This window comes from Dryobates pubescens, chromosome 31 (genome assembly GCF_014839835.1).
Source record: "Dryobates pubescens isolate bDryPub1 chromosome 31, bDryPub1.pri, whole genome shotgun sequence".
In the NCBI taxonomy this organism is placed as follows: domain Eukaryota; kingdom Metazoa; phylum Chordata; class Aves; order Piciformes; family Picidae; genus Dryobates; species Dryobates pubescens.
The window spans coordinates 7,800,031-7,815,952 of NC_071642.1; the positions used below are offsets into that span (position 1 = coordinate 7,800,031).

At 58.6% G+C, this 15,922-nt stretch overlaps 1 protein-coding gene across 1 annotated transcript in view; it reads right to left on the reverse strand.

The window, feature by feature from the left end:
- Positions 1-6,314: 6,314 nt before the first annotated feature.
- Positions 6,315-15,922, reverse strand: part of LOC104297811 (tetraspanin-15) — a 51,708-nt gene continuing 42,100 nt past the window's right edge. Inside the window, exon 8 of the mRNA XM_009897809.2 lies at positions 6,315-6,754. Coding sequence (XP_009896111.2) covers positions 6,515-6,754 — 240 coding nt within the window. The 3' untranslated portion in view covers positions 6,315-6,514. The remainder of the gene's footprint in view (positions 6,755-15,922) is intronic.

A 15,922-nucleotide genomic window follows, 5' to 3' on the forward strand; every position in this document is an offset into this window, starting at 1 on the left:
GGAGCCCAGATTGCCTTGAGACAAAGCTGCTCTTGCAACCATCCTATCGATGCCCTCTGCCAAATGCCTCTGCAGCTCCCAGGGGGAAATGTATTTTGGGCAATGCTCATTGACTTTGGGAGGAGAAAGGCATCATGGGATGCCAACAGAGCTCCAGAGAGGATGGGGCACAGAGAGCTGGGCCTGAGCAGTGATGAGCTCCAGACAGCAGAGCACCAGAGAGGATGAAGCAGTGGAGCAGTGGAGAGCTGGTCTTGAGCAGTGATGGGCTCTAGATATCAGAGCTCCAGAGAGGATGGAGCAGTGCAGCAGTGGAGAGCTGGTCTTGAGCAGTGATGGGCTCTAGATATCAGACCTCCAGAGAGGATGGAGCAGTGGAGCAGTGGAGAGCTGGTCTTGAGCAGTGATGGGCTCTAGATATCAGACCTCCAGAGAGGATGGAGCAGTGGAGCAGTGGAGAGCTGGTCTTGAGCAGTGATGGGCTCTAGATATCAGACCTCCAGAGAGGATGGAGCAGTGGAGCAGTGGAGAGCTGGTCTTGAGCAGTGATGGGCTCTAGATATCAGACCTCCAGAGAGGATGGAGCAGTGGAGCAGGGGAGATCTGGTCCTGTGCATTGATGGACTATAGATATCAGACCTCCAGAGAGGATGAGACATTGGAGCAATGGAGATCTGGTCCTGTGCAGTGATAGACTCTAGATATGAGACCTCCAGAGAGGATGGAGCAGTGTAGCAGGGGAGAGCTGTTCCTGTGCATTGGTGGACTCCAGATGTGAGACCACAAGGGAGGATGGAGCATTTTAGCAATGGAGGTCTGGTCCTGTGCAATGATGGACTCTAGGTATGAGACCATACCAGTGGAGATCTGGTCTCATGCACTGATGATCTAAAGATGTCAGAGCACCAGAGAGGATGGAGCAGTGTAGCAGTGGAGATTGGGTCCTGTGCATTGAGGGATTCCAGATATGAGACCACCAGAGAGGGTGGAGCAGTGGAGCAGTGGAGAGCTGGTCTTGAGCAGTGATGGGCTCTAGATATCAGACCTCCAGTGAGGATGGAGCAGTGCAGCAGTGGAGAGCTGGTACTGTGCAAGTGATGGGCTCTAGGTATGTAGGATAATTCAATTTGTCCATCCCCAGCTTCCAGGACCTGAGTGGATATGGTGCTGAGGGATGTGGTTTAGTGGTGGTGGGGGGGCAGCAGTGGTGAATCATGAGGTCAAGGCACTCCATGAGCTCACAGGCCTCTTCCAACCCCAAGAGTTCCATGATTCTATGATCCCATGATTAAGGAGTGGAAGGGAATTCTTCAGGGAGGTGAAGTTATCACCATCAAGGAGAAAGCTCCTAAGCTCTTTGGGGGCTGAGGAGATCAGCTGCTGCATCATCAGAGCATCTGGGGGTTCAGAGGCAGGTTGGACACTGAATTATTGTGTGATTTCCCAGAACCACCACAGGACAGCAGGGGTTGGAAGGGAGCTCTGGAGATCACCCACTCCAACCCCCCTGGCAAGGCTAAGTTCACCCAAAGAAGGCAACACAGAAGTGTTTGGAATGCCTCCAGAGATGGAGACTCCACCACCTCTCTGGGCAGCCTGCTCCAGGGTTCACAGAACCAACCAGGTTGGAAGAGACCTCTGAGATCATCAAGTCCAACTGATCACCCAGACTATGGCACTCAGTGCCTCACCCAGGCTTGTCTCAAACACCTCCAGGGATGCTGACCCCCACCACCTCCCTGGGCAGCCCATCCCAAAGGCTCTTTCTGGGAAGAACTTCTTTCTAAGACCAAGCCTAAACAGCTTGAGACTGTGTCCTCTTGTCCTGGTGCTGGGGGCCTGGGAGAAGAGACCAACCCCCACCTGGCTGCAACCTCCCAGCATGAGGCAGGCTCGAGGGAACCCAACTGATTCACTCAGAGATTTCCCAAGGGGTATTCTGTTCAGTTCCAGGAGCTCAGCCTCTCATCTGGGACCTTTGCAAGGGTCACCTCTCCTCCTTAAACTGATGTCTGGATTGTCAGGGAGCATCCTGCTCTAAAATCAGAGGTACCTCTGCAAGGTCCTTTCTAACACAAATTATTCTGTGCCTCTAAACACCTTCCAAAAAAGATTCTCTCAGTTGCTTCTCTGAAGGCTTCTGATCTGCTGCTTGCTTTGTCCCAGAGCAGAGCTCACCAAGGGGACAGGCAGAGCTCACTGCAGACCCATGGCACAGACAGCTGACACTGTGCAGTGAGGGCACAGCAAAGTCACAGAGCCACAGAAGGGGTTGGGTTGGAAGGGACCTTAAAGATCATCCAGTTCCAACCCCCCTGCCATGGGCAGGGACAGCTCCCATGGCCAGCACCCTTTCAATGAAAGAGGCTCCTCCCCGTGTTCAGGTGGCACCTCTGCTGTCTAATGGTGGCCTTCCAGGATCTGAAGGGGGCTCCAAGAAAGCTGGGGAGGAGAAGCTCAGCAGGAGCCAGCAGGGAGCACTTGCAGCCCAGAGAGCCAAGCAGAGCCTGGGCTGCAGCAGGAGAAGTGTGGCCAGCAGGGCCAGGGAGGGGATTCTGCCCCTCTGCTCCACTCTGCTGAGACCACAGCTGGAGCTCTGGGGCCAGTTCTGGAGCCTCTGTGCCAGGAAGGCTCTGGAGGGGCTGGAAGGTGTCCAGAGCAGGGCCACGAGGAGGAGCAGAGGGCTGGAGCTGCTCTGCTGTGAGGACAGACTGAGGGAGTTGGGGTTGTGCAGGCTGCAGAGGAGAAGGCTCTGAGGAGACCTAATTGTGGCCTTCCAGGATCTGCAGGGGGCTCCAGGAAAGCTGGGGAGGGACTTTTGAGGGTGTGAGGGAGGGATAGGACTGGGGGGGATGGAGCAAAAGTAGAAGTGGGGAGATTGAGATTGGCTGTGAGGAAGAAGTTGTTCCCCAGGAGGGTGGTGAGAGCCTGGCACAGGTTGCCCAGGGAGGTGGTGGAAGCCTCCTGCCTGGAGGTGTTTGCAGCCAGGCTGGAGGTGGCTGTGAGCAACCTGCTGTGGTGTGAGGTGTCCCTGGCCATGGCAGGGGGGTTGGAGCTGGCTGAGCCTTGAGTTTCCCTTCCAGCCCTAACGACTCTGTGGTGCTCTGTCCCAGCTCGTGCCTGGCCCCCACGCTTTGCTCTGTCCACGTAGAAGATGTCAATTGGATTTCATGAAGCCCAAGCTGCTGGTCACAGGAGTGTGGCCTCTGCCCTTCCTGAGCTGCCAGCTCCTGTTTCATGCCTGGCTGCCTCCCCTCTGCTTCGCCTTTCAACCAGGGGCATCGATAAATCCTTATCGACGCAGCGCCCGGCCCCAGCGCCGGGCAGGCAGACTCTGTGCTCTAAGGTCACCTGAGATTGGGGCTTTTCTCTTGCCTCTGGGGAGAGAAAGCCACTTTTGGGCTCCCCAGTTCGAGAGAGGCAGGGAGCTGCTGGAGAGAGTCCAAGGGAGAGCTGCGAGGATGATGAAGGGGCTTGGAACATCTCTGCCGTGAAGGAAGGCTGAGAGCCCCGGGGCTGCTCGGAGAGGAGAAGGCTGAGAGGGGATCTGATCAGTGCCTGTCAATGGCTGAGGGGTGGGGGTCCTTGGGGTGGTGCCCAGTGGCAGGAGAAGGGGCAATGGGCACAAAGTGGAGCCCAGGAGGTTCCACCTCAACATGAGGAGAAATTGGACACATCCAGAACCCTGGGTCCAGTTCTGGGCTCCCCAGTTGCAGAGGGACAGAGAACTGCTGGAGAGAGTCCAGGGGAGGCTGGGAAGATGCTGAGGGGCCTGGAGCAGCTCTGTGCAGCAACCTCCTGCAGCAGCACAGCTGAGGGGGAACCTGCTGGGAAGCAGCTCCAGGGAGAAGGAGCTGGGAGGGCTGGGGGACAGCAAGGTGCCCAGGAGCCAGCAGTGTGCCCTGGGGGCCAAGAAAGATCCAGTGGTGTCCTGGGGGGCATGGAGAAGAGTGTGGGCAGCAGGGTGAGGTGAGGAAGGTTTTCCTCTTCCCCTACTCTGCCCTGGTGAGATCACATCTGGAGCCCTGTTTCCATTTCTTGGCTCTCCAGTTGCAGAGGGACAGGGAAGTGCTGGAGAGAGTCCAGGGCAGGCTGGGAAGCTGCTGAGGGGCCTGGAGCAGCTCTGGCAGCAGCAAAGGCTGAGAGCCCTGGGGCTGAGAGCCTGCAGAAGAGCAGCCCCAGAGGGCAGCTGAGCAATGCTCAGCAAGAGCTAAAGGAGCTGTGGGGGGCAAGAGGCTGGGGCCAGGCCCTGCTGAGTGGTGCCCAGGGCCAGGCCAAGGGGTGGTGGGCACAAAGTGGCAGCCAGGAGGTTCCATGTGGAGAGGAGGAGAAAGTTGTTTGTTGTGAGGGTGCTGGAGGCCTGGAGCAGGCTGCCCAGAGAGGTTGTGGAGCCTCCTGGTGTGGAGACTTGCAAGCCCCACCTGGATGTGTTCCTGGGTGTCCTGCCCTGGCAGCTGGGGTGGGTTGTATGATCTCCAGAGCTCCTTTCCAACCCCAACCATTCTGTGGCACAGATCTGGAGCAAAGCAAAACCTCTTTGATGTTGTATCCCTGCTCCCTTTTTATTCCCCAGCTCCCATTTCATTGGATTTGCTCTTCCAGGTGCATCAGGGTCAGGTTGGGAGCCAGGCAGCAGCCATTTGAAGCAGCAGGATTTGGGGTGGATTAGGGAACTTCCTTGGTATTTCTTTATTTGATGTTTCCAAGGGAGGAGGAAAGCTTCAGCAAAATGCATTGATACAGTCATGGCCTCACAGGGTGTGAGGGGGTTGGAAGGGACCTCTGGAGATCATCCAGCCCAAGCCCCCTGCCAGAGCAGGAGCATCCAGGGCAGGTCACACAGAACACATCCAGATGGGTCCATGGGGTGCAGGGGACCCAGGTGGCCAAACTGATGCAGGAATCAGCTCCTCCCCATCTCCCATCACTCACCAGCTGCTGCAAACAGCAGCAGGCCAGGCAGGAAAACCTGCCAGCATCCACCCCTACCAACACTGCCTGGGCCAAGGCCCAGCATCAGAGGCTCTGCCCAGCCAGATGGAGATGCTGGTGCCTGCTGGTCCTGTACCTCAGCTCTGCCCAGCCAGATGGAGATGCTGGTGCCTGCTGGTCCTGTACCTCAGCTCTGCCCAGCCAGATGAGGATGCTGGTGCCTGCTGGTCCTGTACCTCAGCTCTGCCCAGCCAGATGAGGATGCTGGTGGCTGCTGGTCCTGTACCTCAGCTCTGCCCAGCCAGATGAGGATGCTGGTGCCTGCTGGTCCTGTACCTCAGCTCTGCCCAGCCAGATGAGGATGCTGGTGCCTGCTGGTCCTGTACCTCAGCTCTGCCCAGCCAGATGAGGATGCTGGTGCCTGCTGGTCCTGGAGCCAGCATCAGCAGGCTCTGCCCAGCCACATGAATGTATTAATGACTCCTTATGCTGTACCCGAGCTCTGCCCAGCCAGATGGAGATGCTGGTGAGAGTGCACAGGTGCCGGTACAGACCCCAGAGGGACAGCACTGCCACTGCAGGGCTGGCAGCAGTCAGGAGAGGGAGACAGAGCCCAGCAGAAGCACAGCAGCGCTCAGCCACATCTCCCTTCTTGGGCAGCCAAATAAATCGGCTAGGATCTGGCTTCCAAAAAGACCTCTGGAGCTCATCTAGCTCAGCCCCCGCCCTGCCCCACCAGGGGCACCCCCAGCAGCTTGCCCAGCAGCACAATGCCCAGGGAGGGTTGGAAGCTCTCCACACCAGGAGACTCCACAACCTCTCTGGGCAGCCTGCTCCAGGCCTCTGGCAGCCTCCCAGGGCAGAAGTTCCTCCTCCTGCTGAGCTGCAACCTCCTGTGCTGCACTTTCCATCCCTTGCCCCTTGGCCTGTCCCAGGGTGCAGCTGAGCAGAGCCTGTCCCCTCCCTCCTGCCCCCCAGCCCTCAGCTCTTGAGAGCCATTGAGCAGATCCCTCTCAGCCTTCTCCTCTCCACACTCAGCACCCCCAGGGCTCTCAGCCTCTCCTCAGGCAGTGGTGGTGGTGCCCCCCATGCCCTGCTGAGCCAAGCAGAGTGCAGTGAGTGGAAAGGACTTTAGAAAACACCACAAATTCACATTTATTGTGTAAAAACCAACCCCCAACAGCCCATCCCAGCCCCCCCCCAGAGAGGAAGGTGTCCAAAGGCTTCAACACCCCAAGGCAGCAGAAGGACCCTAGGAGCTCAGAGGGCACTCAACTGTCCACTGTGTCCCACAAAGCATCTCCTGAAGCTGAGCAGATCACAGGATCAGAGGATGTCAGGGGTTGGAAGGGACCTCTAGAGACCTTCCAGCCCCAGCCCCCTGCCAGGGCAGGAGCAGAGAACCCAGCCCAGGGCACACAGGAACACATCCAGACAGGGCTGCAAAGGCTCCACAGAAGGAGGCTCCACAGCCTCCCTGGGCAGCCTGCTCCAGGGCCAGTCCTGTCCTCATTCACCATCCACCACCTCCCGCAGAGCTTGGCTCCAAGCTGGCTTCCAGCCCTCCTCCTCCTCCTCCTTCTCACACTTTGCTCTGGCAGATGGTGACCTCCTCCTCTTCCTCCTCCTCTTCCTCCTCTGCATTGACAGGGATGTAGCCTCCTTCCTTGGGCAAGCACCAGCACCAGCCAGCACCACTCAGGTCCAGCGCCCCGAAGCTGAAGTCCCTCATCTCCAGGATCCTGAAGTCAACACTGTCCAGCTGGGAGTAGATCTCATCCAGCTTCTGCCAATAGAGCCAAGCCATCAGGAGGCCAACCACCTGCAAAAGATGAGCATCACAACCCCTGCTGCCATGCAAATCGTTCCTGGAGGTCTTCTCCTGCAAGGGAAGCTCTCAGCTCAGCTTCCCAACCTGGCCAAGAGAGGACAAAGATCCACTCAGATCTTCTGCCCAAGCAGCAGGCTTGGGGTGAAACTTAGTTCTGGTCATGGATTCACAGGATGGGTTGGGTTGTAGAAGGACCTCAAAGTTCAGCCAGCTCCAACCCCCTCCCACCAGCCCAGGTTGCTCAAGGGCTCATCCAGCCTGGCCTTGGACACTACTGGGCTTGGAGTCTCCCTGGGCAACCTGTGCCAGTGCCTCCTCACTCTCACCAACTTCTTCCTCATGTCCCATCTCAGTCTCCCCTCTCCCAGCTCAAAGCCTTTGTCTCTCATCCTGGCACTCCCAGCCCTTGTCCAGAGTCCCTCCCCAGCTCTCCTGGAGCCCCTTCAGGCATTGCAAGGCTGCTCTGAGGTCCCCCTGGAGCCTTCTCTTCTCCAGGCTGAACAGCCCCAGCTCCCATTGAGGCATATTGCCTCAAGTTTGACTTACCATAGAATCACACAACTGTCAGGGCTGGAAGGGACCTCAAGGCTCAGCCAGCTCCAACCCCCCTGCCATGGCCAGGGACACCTCACACCACAGCAGGTTGCTCACAGGCACCTCCAGCCTGGCTGCAAACACCTCCAGGCATGAGGCTTCCACCACCTCCCTGGGCAACCTGTGCCAGGCTCTCACCACCCTCCTGGGGAACAACTTCTTCCTGGCTCCACCATTCTTCCTAACTTCCACCACTGCCCCTGGTGCTGTCCTTGGGCATCACCCAGCAGAGCCTGGCTCCAGCCTCTTGGCACTCACCCTTGGCATGTTTATAAACAGTCATGAGGTCACCTCTCAGTCTCCTCCACAGTGAGGGTGGAGAGACCCTGGCACAGGTTGCCCAGGGAGCCTGTGGCTGCCTCCTCCCTGGAGGTGCTCATTCCAGGCTGGATGAGGCCTGGAGCAGCCTGGACTGGGGGGGGAGGTGTCCCTGCCTGTGGCAGGGGGGGTTGGAGCTGGATGATCTTTAAGGTCCCTCCCAGGTTAAAGCACTCTGTGGCTGTCAGCAGCACGCCCTGATGAGGAGCTGTTTGCAGCACGGATCCTGATGAGGGGCAGGGAGGCAATCAGGAACATTTCCAGCACAAGTGGCACCACACAATCACAGACACAGAACTGTCTGAGTTAGAAAAGTCCTCCAAGGTCATCCAGCCCTGCCAGCAGCCCACCAAACCATGGCCCCAAGTGCCAGGGCCACAGGTTTCTGGAACCCCTCCAGGGCTGGGGACTCCACCACCTCCCTGGGCAGCCTGGGACAATCCCTGACTGCTCTGGCAGCAAAGATTTCAGCCAGGCTCTGGACACTGTCTCCCATCACATCCTCACAGGGAAGCTCAGGAAGTGGTGGATCAGATGAGTGGACAGGAGGTGGATGGAGAACTGGCTGGAGGGCAGAGCTCAGAGGGTGCTGATGGGTGGCACAGGGTCCAGCTGCAGGCCTGTGGCTTGTGGTGTTCCTCAGGGGTCAGGGCTGGGTCAATATCTTCATCAATGGCCTGGGTGAAGGGAGACTGTGGCCCCTCAGCCAGTTTGCTGGTGGGACCAAGCTGGGAGGAGTGGTGACCCCCCTCAGGCTGTGCTGGCAGCCACTGAGCCCTGGGCAGGCTGAGAGCTGGGGCAGAGGAACCTCATGGAGGGCAAGCAGGGCAAGGGCAGGGTCCTGCCCCTGGGGAGCAACAACCTCCTGCAGCAGCACAGGGGAGGGGAACCTGCTGGGGAGCAGCTCCAGGAGAAGGAGCTGGGGGACAGCAAGGTGCCCAGGAGCCAGCAGTGTGCCCTGGGGGCCAAGAAGGATCCAGTGGTGTCCTGGGGGGCATGGAGAGGAGTGTGGGCAGCAGGGCAAGGGAGGTTCTGCTGCTCCTCTGCTCTGCCCACAGCTGCAGTCCTGGGTCCAGCTCTGGGCTCCCAGCTCCAGAGGGACAGGGAAGTGCTGGAGAGAGTCCAGGGCAGGCTGGGAAGCTGCTGAGGGGCCTGGAGCAGCTCTGGCAGCAGCAAAAGCTGAGAGCCCTGGGGCTGAGAGCCTGCAGAAGAGCAGCCCCAGAGGGCAGCTGAGCAATGCTCAGCAAGAGCTGAAGGAGCTGTGGGGGGCAAGAGGCTGGGGCCAGGCTCTGCTGAGTGGTGCCCAGGGGGGGCATGAAGAAGACTGTGGCCAGCAGGGTGAGGGAGGCTCTCCTTTCACTTTACTCCTTCTACTCCTCCTCCTCTCCAACCCCCTCCCACTCCCTCCTCTGTCATTCTGTGCTGTCCAAGGCTGGTTGGTGACATCTTTTCTGCACCATTCTCCTTGTCAGCCAGGCTCCATAAATCGCTCAGCTGCACCCCTGCCATCCCTCAGCTGCAATCTCCTCAACCACTGTGGAACACTGGGTTTGGAGCTGAACAAAAAACCCCAACCAACAACCCCAGCCCCAGCCACTAGAAATCATTTCCCTGGGTCCTCATCGATCCCTTCAATAGGTCTGGGAGCATTCAGAGGAAGGAAGATCGATGTGGAGAAGAACAAAGAGTTTCAATTAGGGACTACTTTAACCCCTGGTGGGAAGGGGAAAAGAGGCTGGGGGGAAAGTGGAGGCTCCACAGGGTGAAGGGCTAGAAAACAAACCCAAGGAAACAGATCAGGAGAGGACAACGAGGAGGCAAAGGCAGAGCCCCAGCAGGGTTTAGTCAGCTGCCTTTCAGAGCCAGAGCAACGTCCTCGTCCTCAGTGAGCAGCTCCTGCCTGGCACAGGAGCCAGCCCAAGCCAGCCCAGGGTTTATTGCTCCTTCCCAAGCCCAGCTGGAGGTGGGACCCCCCCAGGACACCCCCCACATCCACAGCTGTTCCTTCAGCAGGTCAGGAGGAGTGGAGAAGCACATCCTGGGAGCTGCTCTCCCAACACAGGGAACCAAAGTCTTGGGCTGGGAGAGAGAGAGTGAGACCAGCAGGAGCAGGGAGCTCATCCTGCCCTGTGCTCAGCACTGCTCAGGCCACACCTGGAGTCCTGTGTCCAGTTCTGGGCTCCTCAGGTTAGGAAAGAGGTTGAGATGCTGGAAGGTGTCCAGAGAAGGGCAACAAAGCTGGGGAGGGGTCTGGAGCACAGCCCTGTGAGGAGAGGCTGAGGGAGCTGGGGTTGCTTAGCCTGCAGAAGAGGAGGCTCAGGGGAGACCTTGCTCTCTCCAACTCCCTGAAGGGAGGTTGGAGCCAGGTGGGGGTTGGTCTCTTCTCCCAGGCCCCCAGCACCAGAACAAGAGGACACAGTCTCAAGCTGTGCCAGGGGAGGGTCAGTCTGGAGGTGAGGAATAAATTCTTCCCAGACAGAGAGATTGGCCACTGGGATGTGCTGCCCAGGGAGGTGGTGGAGTCCCCATCCCTGGAGGTGTTTAGGAAGAGCCTGGATGAGGCCCTTGGTGCCATGGCTTAGTTGATCAGATGGTGCTGGGTGAGAGGTTGGACTGGATGATCTCAAAGGTCTCTTCCAACCTGGTTAATCCCATTCCATGCCATGCCATTCCATTCCATTCTATGCCATTCCATTCCATGCCATTCCATTACATTCCATGCCATTCCATTCCATTCCATGCCATGCCATGCCATTCCATGCCATGTCATGCCATGCCATCTTTAAGGTCATGGAGCCCAACCCTTCACCCAGCACTGCCAGGGCACCACCATGGCCCTCAGCACCACATCTCCAGGGCTTTGAAACCCCTCCAGGGATGGAGACTGCTCCCTGGGCAGCCTGGGCCAGGCCTGGACAACCCTCAGGAGGAAGAAATTGTTCCTCGTGGCCAACCAGAACCTGCCTTGGGGCAACCTGAGGCCATTTCTCCATTGTTCCTTGGCAGAAGAGACCAAGCTCCACCTGGCTCCAGCCTCCTCTCAAGGAGCTGGAGAGAGCCAGAAGGTCTCCCCTCAGCCTCCTCTTCTCCAGGCTCAACACCCCCCAGCTCCCTCAGCTGCTCCACCCCAGCCCTGCTCCCCAGCCCCTTCCCCAGCCTCATGGCAGGGATGGAGGAGGGCAAACCTTGTCGGCCAAGGCTTGGAGCTGGCTCCCTCTCTCCAGGAGCTGCAGGAGAGCCCTGAGCAATCAGTCCCATGCAGATGTGGCTTAATGAGATTGTGCTAATCCATATTCAGCAGCTTTTAAGGGATTTCAGAACTTTTCAAGCACTCTTTCACTGGGTGTCAAGCTGCAGCATGATTTCCTCCTCTGAACCTGTCATCCCCGGGGGCAGATTCCAACCCCACTGCCAGACACCATGAAAGAGCCAAGCAAGGAAAGCCTTTGGAGATGACAAAGATGAAGGCAAAAGTGTCATTTTTTCCTCCCCTCCCCTCCCTTCCTCCCTTAACCCAGCAGCAGACCAGGCAGGATTTGTGTTTCCAGTGAATTGAATGCAATTGAATCCACTTCTGCCAATCCAGGCAGGTCCAGCAGGGACCTCCCCACCCTCCCCACCCCCTCCTGGCTCCTCTCCTCCAGACATCCTGTGCATGGAACACAGCTTTGCTTGCATGGAACAGAGGTACCTCAGCTGCTGCATCACAGAGTCACAGAACCCCCAAACCATAGAACCCCAAAACCACAGAACCCCAAGCCACAGAACCCCAGCGTGCTGGGGGTGGGAAGGGAGCTCTGGAGCTCACCCAGGCCAAGCCCCCTGCCCCACCAGGGGCACCCCCAGCAGCTTGCCCAGCAGCACAGTGCCCAGGGGGGGTTGGGAGCTCTCCACAGCAGGAGACTCCACAACCTCTCTGGGCAGCCTGCTCCAGGCCTCCAGCACCCTCACAACAAACAACTTTCTCCTCAGGGGCAAACAGAACCTCCTGGCTGCCACTTGGTGCCCTCTGCCCCTTGGCCTGGCCCTGGGCACCACTCAGCAGAGCCTGGCCCCAGCCTCCTGCCCCCCACAGCTCCTTCAGCTCTTGCTGAGCATTGCTCAGCTGCCCTCTGGGGCTGCTCTTCTGCAGGCTCTCAGCCCCAGGGCTCTCAGCCTTTGCTCCTCCCAGAGCTGCTCCAGGCCCCTCAGCAGCTTCCCAGCCTGCCCTGGACTCTCCCCAGCACTTCCCTGTCCCTCTGCAGCTGGGGAGCCCAGAGCTGGAAACAGGGCTCCAGATGTGATCTCACCAGGGCAGAGCAGAGTAGGGGAAGAGGAAAACCTTCCTCACCTCACCCTGCTGCCCACCCTCTTCTCCATGCCCCTCAGGACACCACTGGATCCTTCTTGGCCCCCAGGGCACACTGCTGGCTCCTGGGCACCTTGCTGTCCCCCAGCCCTCCCAGCTCCTTCTCCTGGAGCTGCTTCCCAGCAGGTTCCCCTCCCCTGTGCTGCTGCAGGAGGTTGTTGCCCCCCAGGGGCAGGACCCTGCCCTTGCCCTGCTTGCCCTCCATGAGGTTCCTCTCCCCCAGCTCTCAGCCTGCCCAGGGCTCCCTGGCTGCCAGCACAGCCTGGGGGGTGTCAGCCACTCCTCCCAGCTTGGCACACCCCTGCAGCCTGCCTCCCACAGCCTCCTCTCTGCTCTGAGTTCTGGAGCAGCTTTGCAGTGCTGCTCTCTTCCCAGCAGCCTCAGTCTCTTAATGAGAGCAGCAGAAGCTGTCAGCTGTTACAGATGCATCCAATTTCCCCAGCACCCAGGGCACTGGGGCTGCCAGGAGGAAAGAGACTTCAGCTGTTATTGTCCTGGGCTCTGGAGGCAGGAGGCTGCTGGCAGCAAAACCTCTCCAAATATGAGGCTGGGAAATTAAAATGCTGCTTTTCACCACCCCCCCAGCTTCCCCTCCCCCCACTCTGGTGCCAGTCACCAGCAAGCTGCTGCCAGGCACTGCCTGAGCTCTGCTGGATGGCAGCAAAATTGCCTTCTCCTCCTGCTCAGGGAAGGAGCAGACAGTGCTGCTGCTGCTGCTGCTGCTGCTGCTGCCTGGGGAGGGCTCTGGCCCTGCTGCTCCCCAGCCCTGGGCAGGTTGGTGTGTGGGGCTGAGCTGGTCAAGGAGCTGATCCTGCAGTGTGAGCCCAGCTCTGGGCACCAAATCACTTCAGCTGGCAAAGGGATCAAGGAAGCACACAGAGGCATTCAGCAGGGGACACCACAGAGGCATGGGCTGATGGAGTCATGGGCTGATGGAGTCATGGGCTGATGGAGTCATGGCATGGGCTGGGTTGGAAGAGGCTCTGAAGCTCATCCAGTCCAACCTTTCACCCAGCACTGCCAGGGCAGCACTAAGCCATGGCCCTCAGCACCACAGCTCCCCAGGCTTCAAACCCCTCCAGGGATGGAGGCTCCACCACTGCCTTGGGGAGCCCTGGCCAGGCCTTCAAGGGCAAGAAACTGTTCCTTGTGGCCAACCTGAACCTGCCCTGGGGCAACCTGAGGCCATTCCCTCTTCTCCTGTCACTTCTTACTTGGGATTAAAGTTTGAAGTTAGGAATAGGTCTCAAGGTGGCTGATGTGGAGTCCAGGCTGAGAGCCCCAGAGGGGAGCAAGAAAGAGCAGCCCCAGAGGGCAGCTGAGCAATGCTCAGCAAGAGGTGAAGGAGCTGTTGGGGGGCAAGAGGCTGGGGCCAGACTCTGCTGAGTGGTGCCCAGAGCCAGGCCAAGGGGCACAAAGTGGCAGCCAGGAGGTTCTGTTTGCCCCTGAGAGAAAGTTGTTTGGTGTGAGGGTGCTGGAGGCCTGGAGCAGGCTGCCCAGAGAGGTTGTGGAGTCTCCTGGTGTGGAGAGCTCCCAAGCCCCCTGGGCACTGTGCTGCTGGGCAAGCTGCTGGGGGTGCCCCTGGTGGGGCAGGGGGGGTTGGACTGGGTCACAGGGTCATAGAACCATAAAATCACAGAACCCCAGCATGGTGTGGGTGGGAAGGGAGCTCTGGAGAGCACCCAGTTCAAACCCCCTGCTCAGGGCACCCCCAGCAGCTTGCCCAGCAGCACAATGCCCAGGGGGGGTTGGAAGCCATTCTGGGATTCTATGATTGCCAGATCTGGCTCAGTGCCATCACAAAGCCCTTTGCACAAACCCTTTGCCACAGCTCAGCACCAGGTTTGATCTGATAAAGGCTGGGCCTGAGGATCTGAAAGGTCCTTTCCAACCCAAACCACTCTGCACTCTGTGTCTCTCAGGTCCAGCAACCTCACTGCAGTGCTCTCCTCACTGGGAGGTGCTTGGGGGAGGAGAAGCTCAACAGGAGCCAGCAGGGAGCACTTGCAGCCCAGAGAGCCAAGCAGAGCCTGGGCTGCAGCAAGAGAAGTGTGGCCAGCAGGGCCAGGGAGGGGATTCTGCCCCTCTGCTCCACTCTGCTGAGACCACAGCTGGAGCTCTGGGGCCAGCTCTGGAGCCTCTGTGCCAGGAAGGATCTGGAGGGGCTGGAAGGTGTCCAGAGAAGGGCCACGAGGAGGAGCAGAGGGCTGGAGCTGCTCTGCTGTGAGGACAGACTGAGGGAGTTGGGGTTGTGCAGGCTGGAGAGGAGAAGGCTCCCAGGAGACCTCCCTGTGGCCTTCCAGGATCTGCAGGAGGCTCCAGGAAAGCTGGGGAGGGACTTTTGAGGGTGTGAGGGAGGGATAGGACTGGAGGGGATGGAGCAAAGCTAGAAGTGGGGAGATTGAGATTGGCTGTGAGGAAGAAGTTCTTCCCCATGAGGGTGGTGAGAGCCTGGCACAGGCTGCCCAGGGAGGTGGTGGAAGCCTCCTGCCTGGAGGTGTTTGCAGCCAGGCTGGAGGTGGCTGTGAGCAACCTGCTGTGGTGTGAGGTGTCCCTGCCCATGGCAGGGGGTTGGAGCTGGCTGAGCCTCGAGGTCCCCTCCAGCTCTGACCATTCCATCCTTCTATAATTCTGTGATGTCTCCTCTGCAGCCTTGGGGTGAAGAACACCTTTGGAAGCAAAGAAGGAAGAGGCTCTCCTAATTTTTTCCCCACAGCACAATGCAACCTGAGCAAGGCCTGCAAAGAGCACAGCTGTGGGCTCCTGGGCTTTGCATGGCCATGTGGGCAGCTGCATGGCAGCACTGGCACAGTCTGGGGTGGGAAAGCTGTGGTTTGGGTCACTGCAGGGCTCCTTTCCTGGGCAGCCACAGCTGAGAGGCTCAGGTTTAGGTCTTTCTTGCTAAGGACAAAAGTTTGGTGGATGAGATGGTGCTGGGTGGCAGGTTGGGCTCCATGGTCTCCAAGGTCATCTCCAACCTGGTTAATTCAGCACTGCTGGCTGGAGAGCAGCCAGGCAGAGAGGGACCTGGGGGTACTGGTGGACAGCAGCTGAACATGAGGCAGCAGTGTGCCCAGGGGGCCAAGAAGGCTAAGGGCATCCTGGCCTGCGTCAGCAATAGTGTGGCCAGCAGGAGCAGGGAGGTCATCCTGCCCTGTGCTCAGCACTGCTCAGGCCACACCTGGAGTCCTGTGTCCAGTTCTGGGCTCCTCAGGTTAGGAAAGATGTTGAGATGCTGGAAGGTGTCCAGAGAAGGGCAATGAAGCTGGAGAGGGGTCTGGGGCACAGCCCTGCGAGGAGAGGCTGAGGGAGCTGGGGTTGCTTAGCCTGGAGAAGAGGAGGCTCAGGGGAGACCTTCTTGCTCTCTGCAGCTTCCTGCAGGGAGGTTGTAGCCAGGTGGGGGTTGGTCTCTTCTCCCAGGCCCCTAGCACCAGAACAAGAGGACACAGTCTCAAGCTGTGCCAGGGGAGGGTCAGTCTGGAGGTGAGGAATAAATTCTTCCCAGACAGAGAGATTGGCCACTGGGATGTGCTGCCCAGGGAGGTGGTGGAGTCCCCATCCCTGGAGGTGTTTAGGAAGAGCCTGGATGAGGCCCTTGGTGCCATGGTTTAGTTGATCAGATGGTGCTGGGTGAGAAGTTGGACTGGATGATCTCAAAGGTCTCTTCCAACCTGGTTAATTCTGTATTCTGCATTCTATTCTATTCTATTCTACCAAGGAGAGAACAGAGCAACAGAATGAGGCTGGAGAGCCCTTGCAAGGCTGGCAGCCTGAAGAGCCACATCCTGATGGGTCATGATCCCAACACAATCCTCACTGGCCAAGGAGAAGAGAATCCCTCAGCCCAAGGAGGGGATTGTGAAAGCAAAACCTGCTAAAGAAACTCCTTCTGTTGGGAG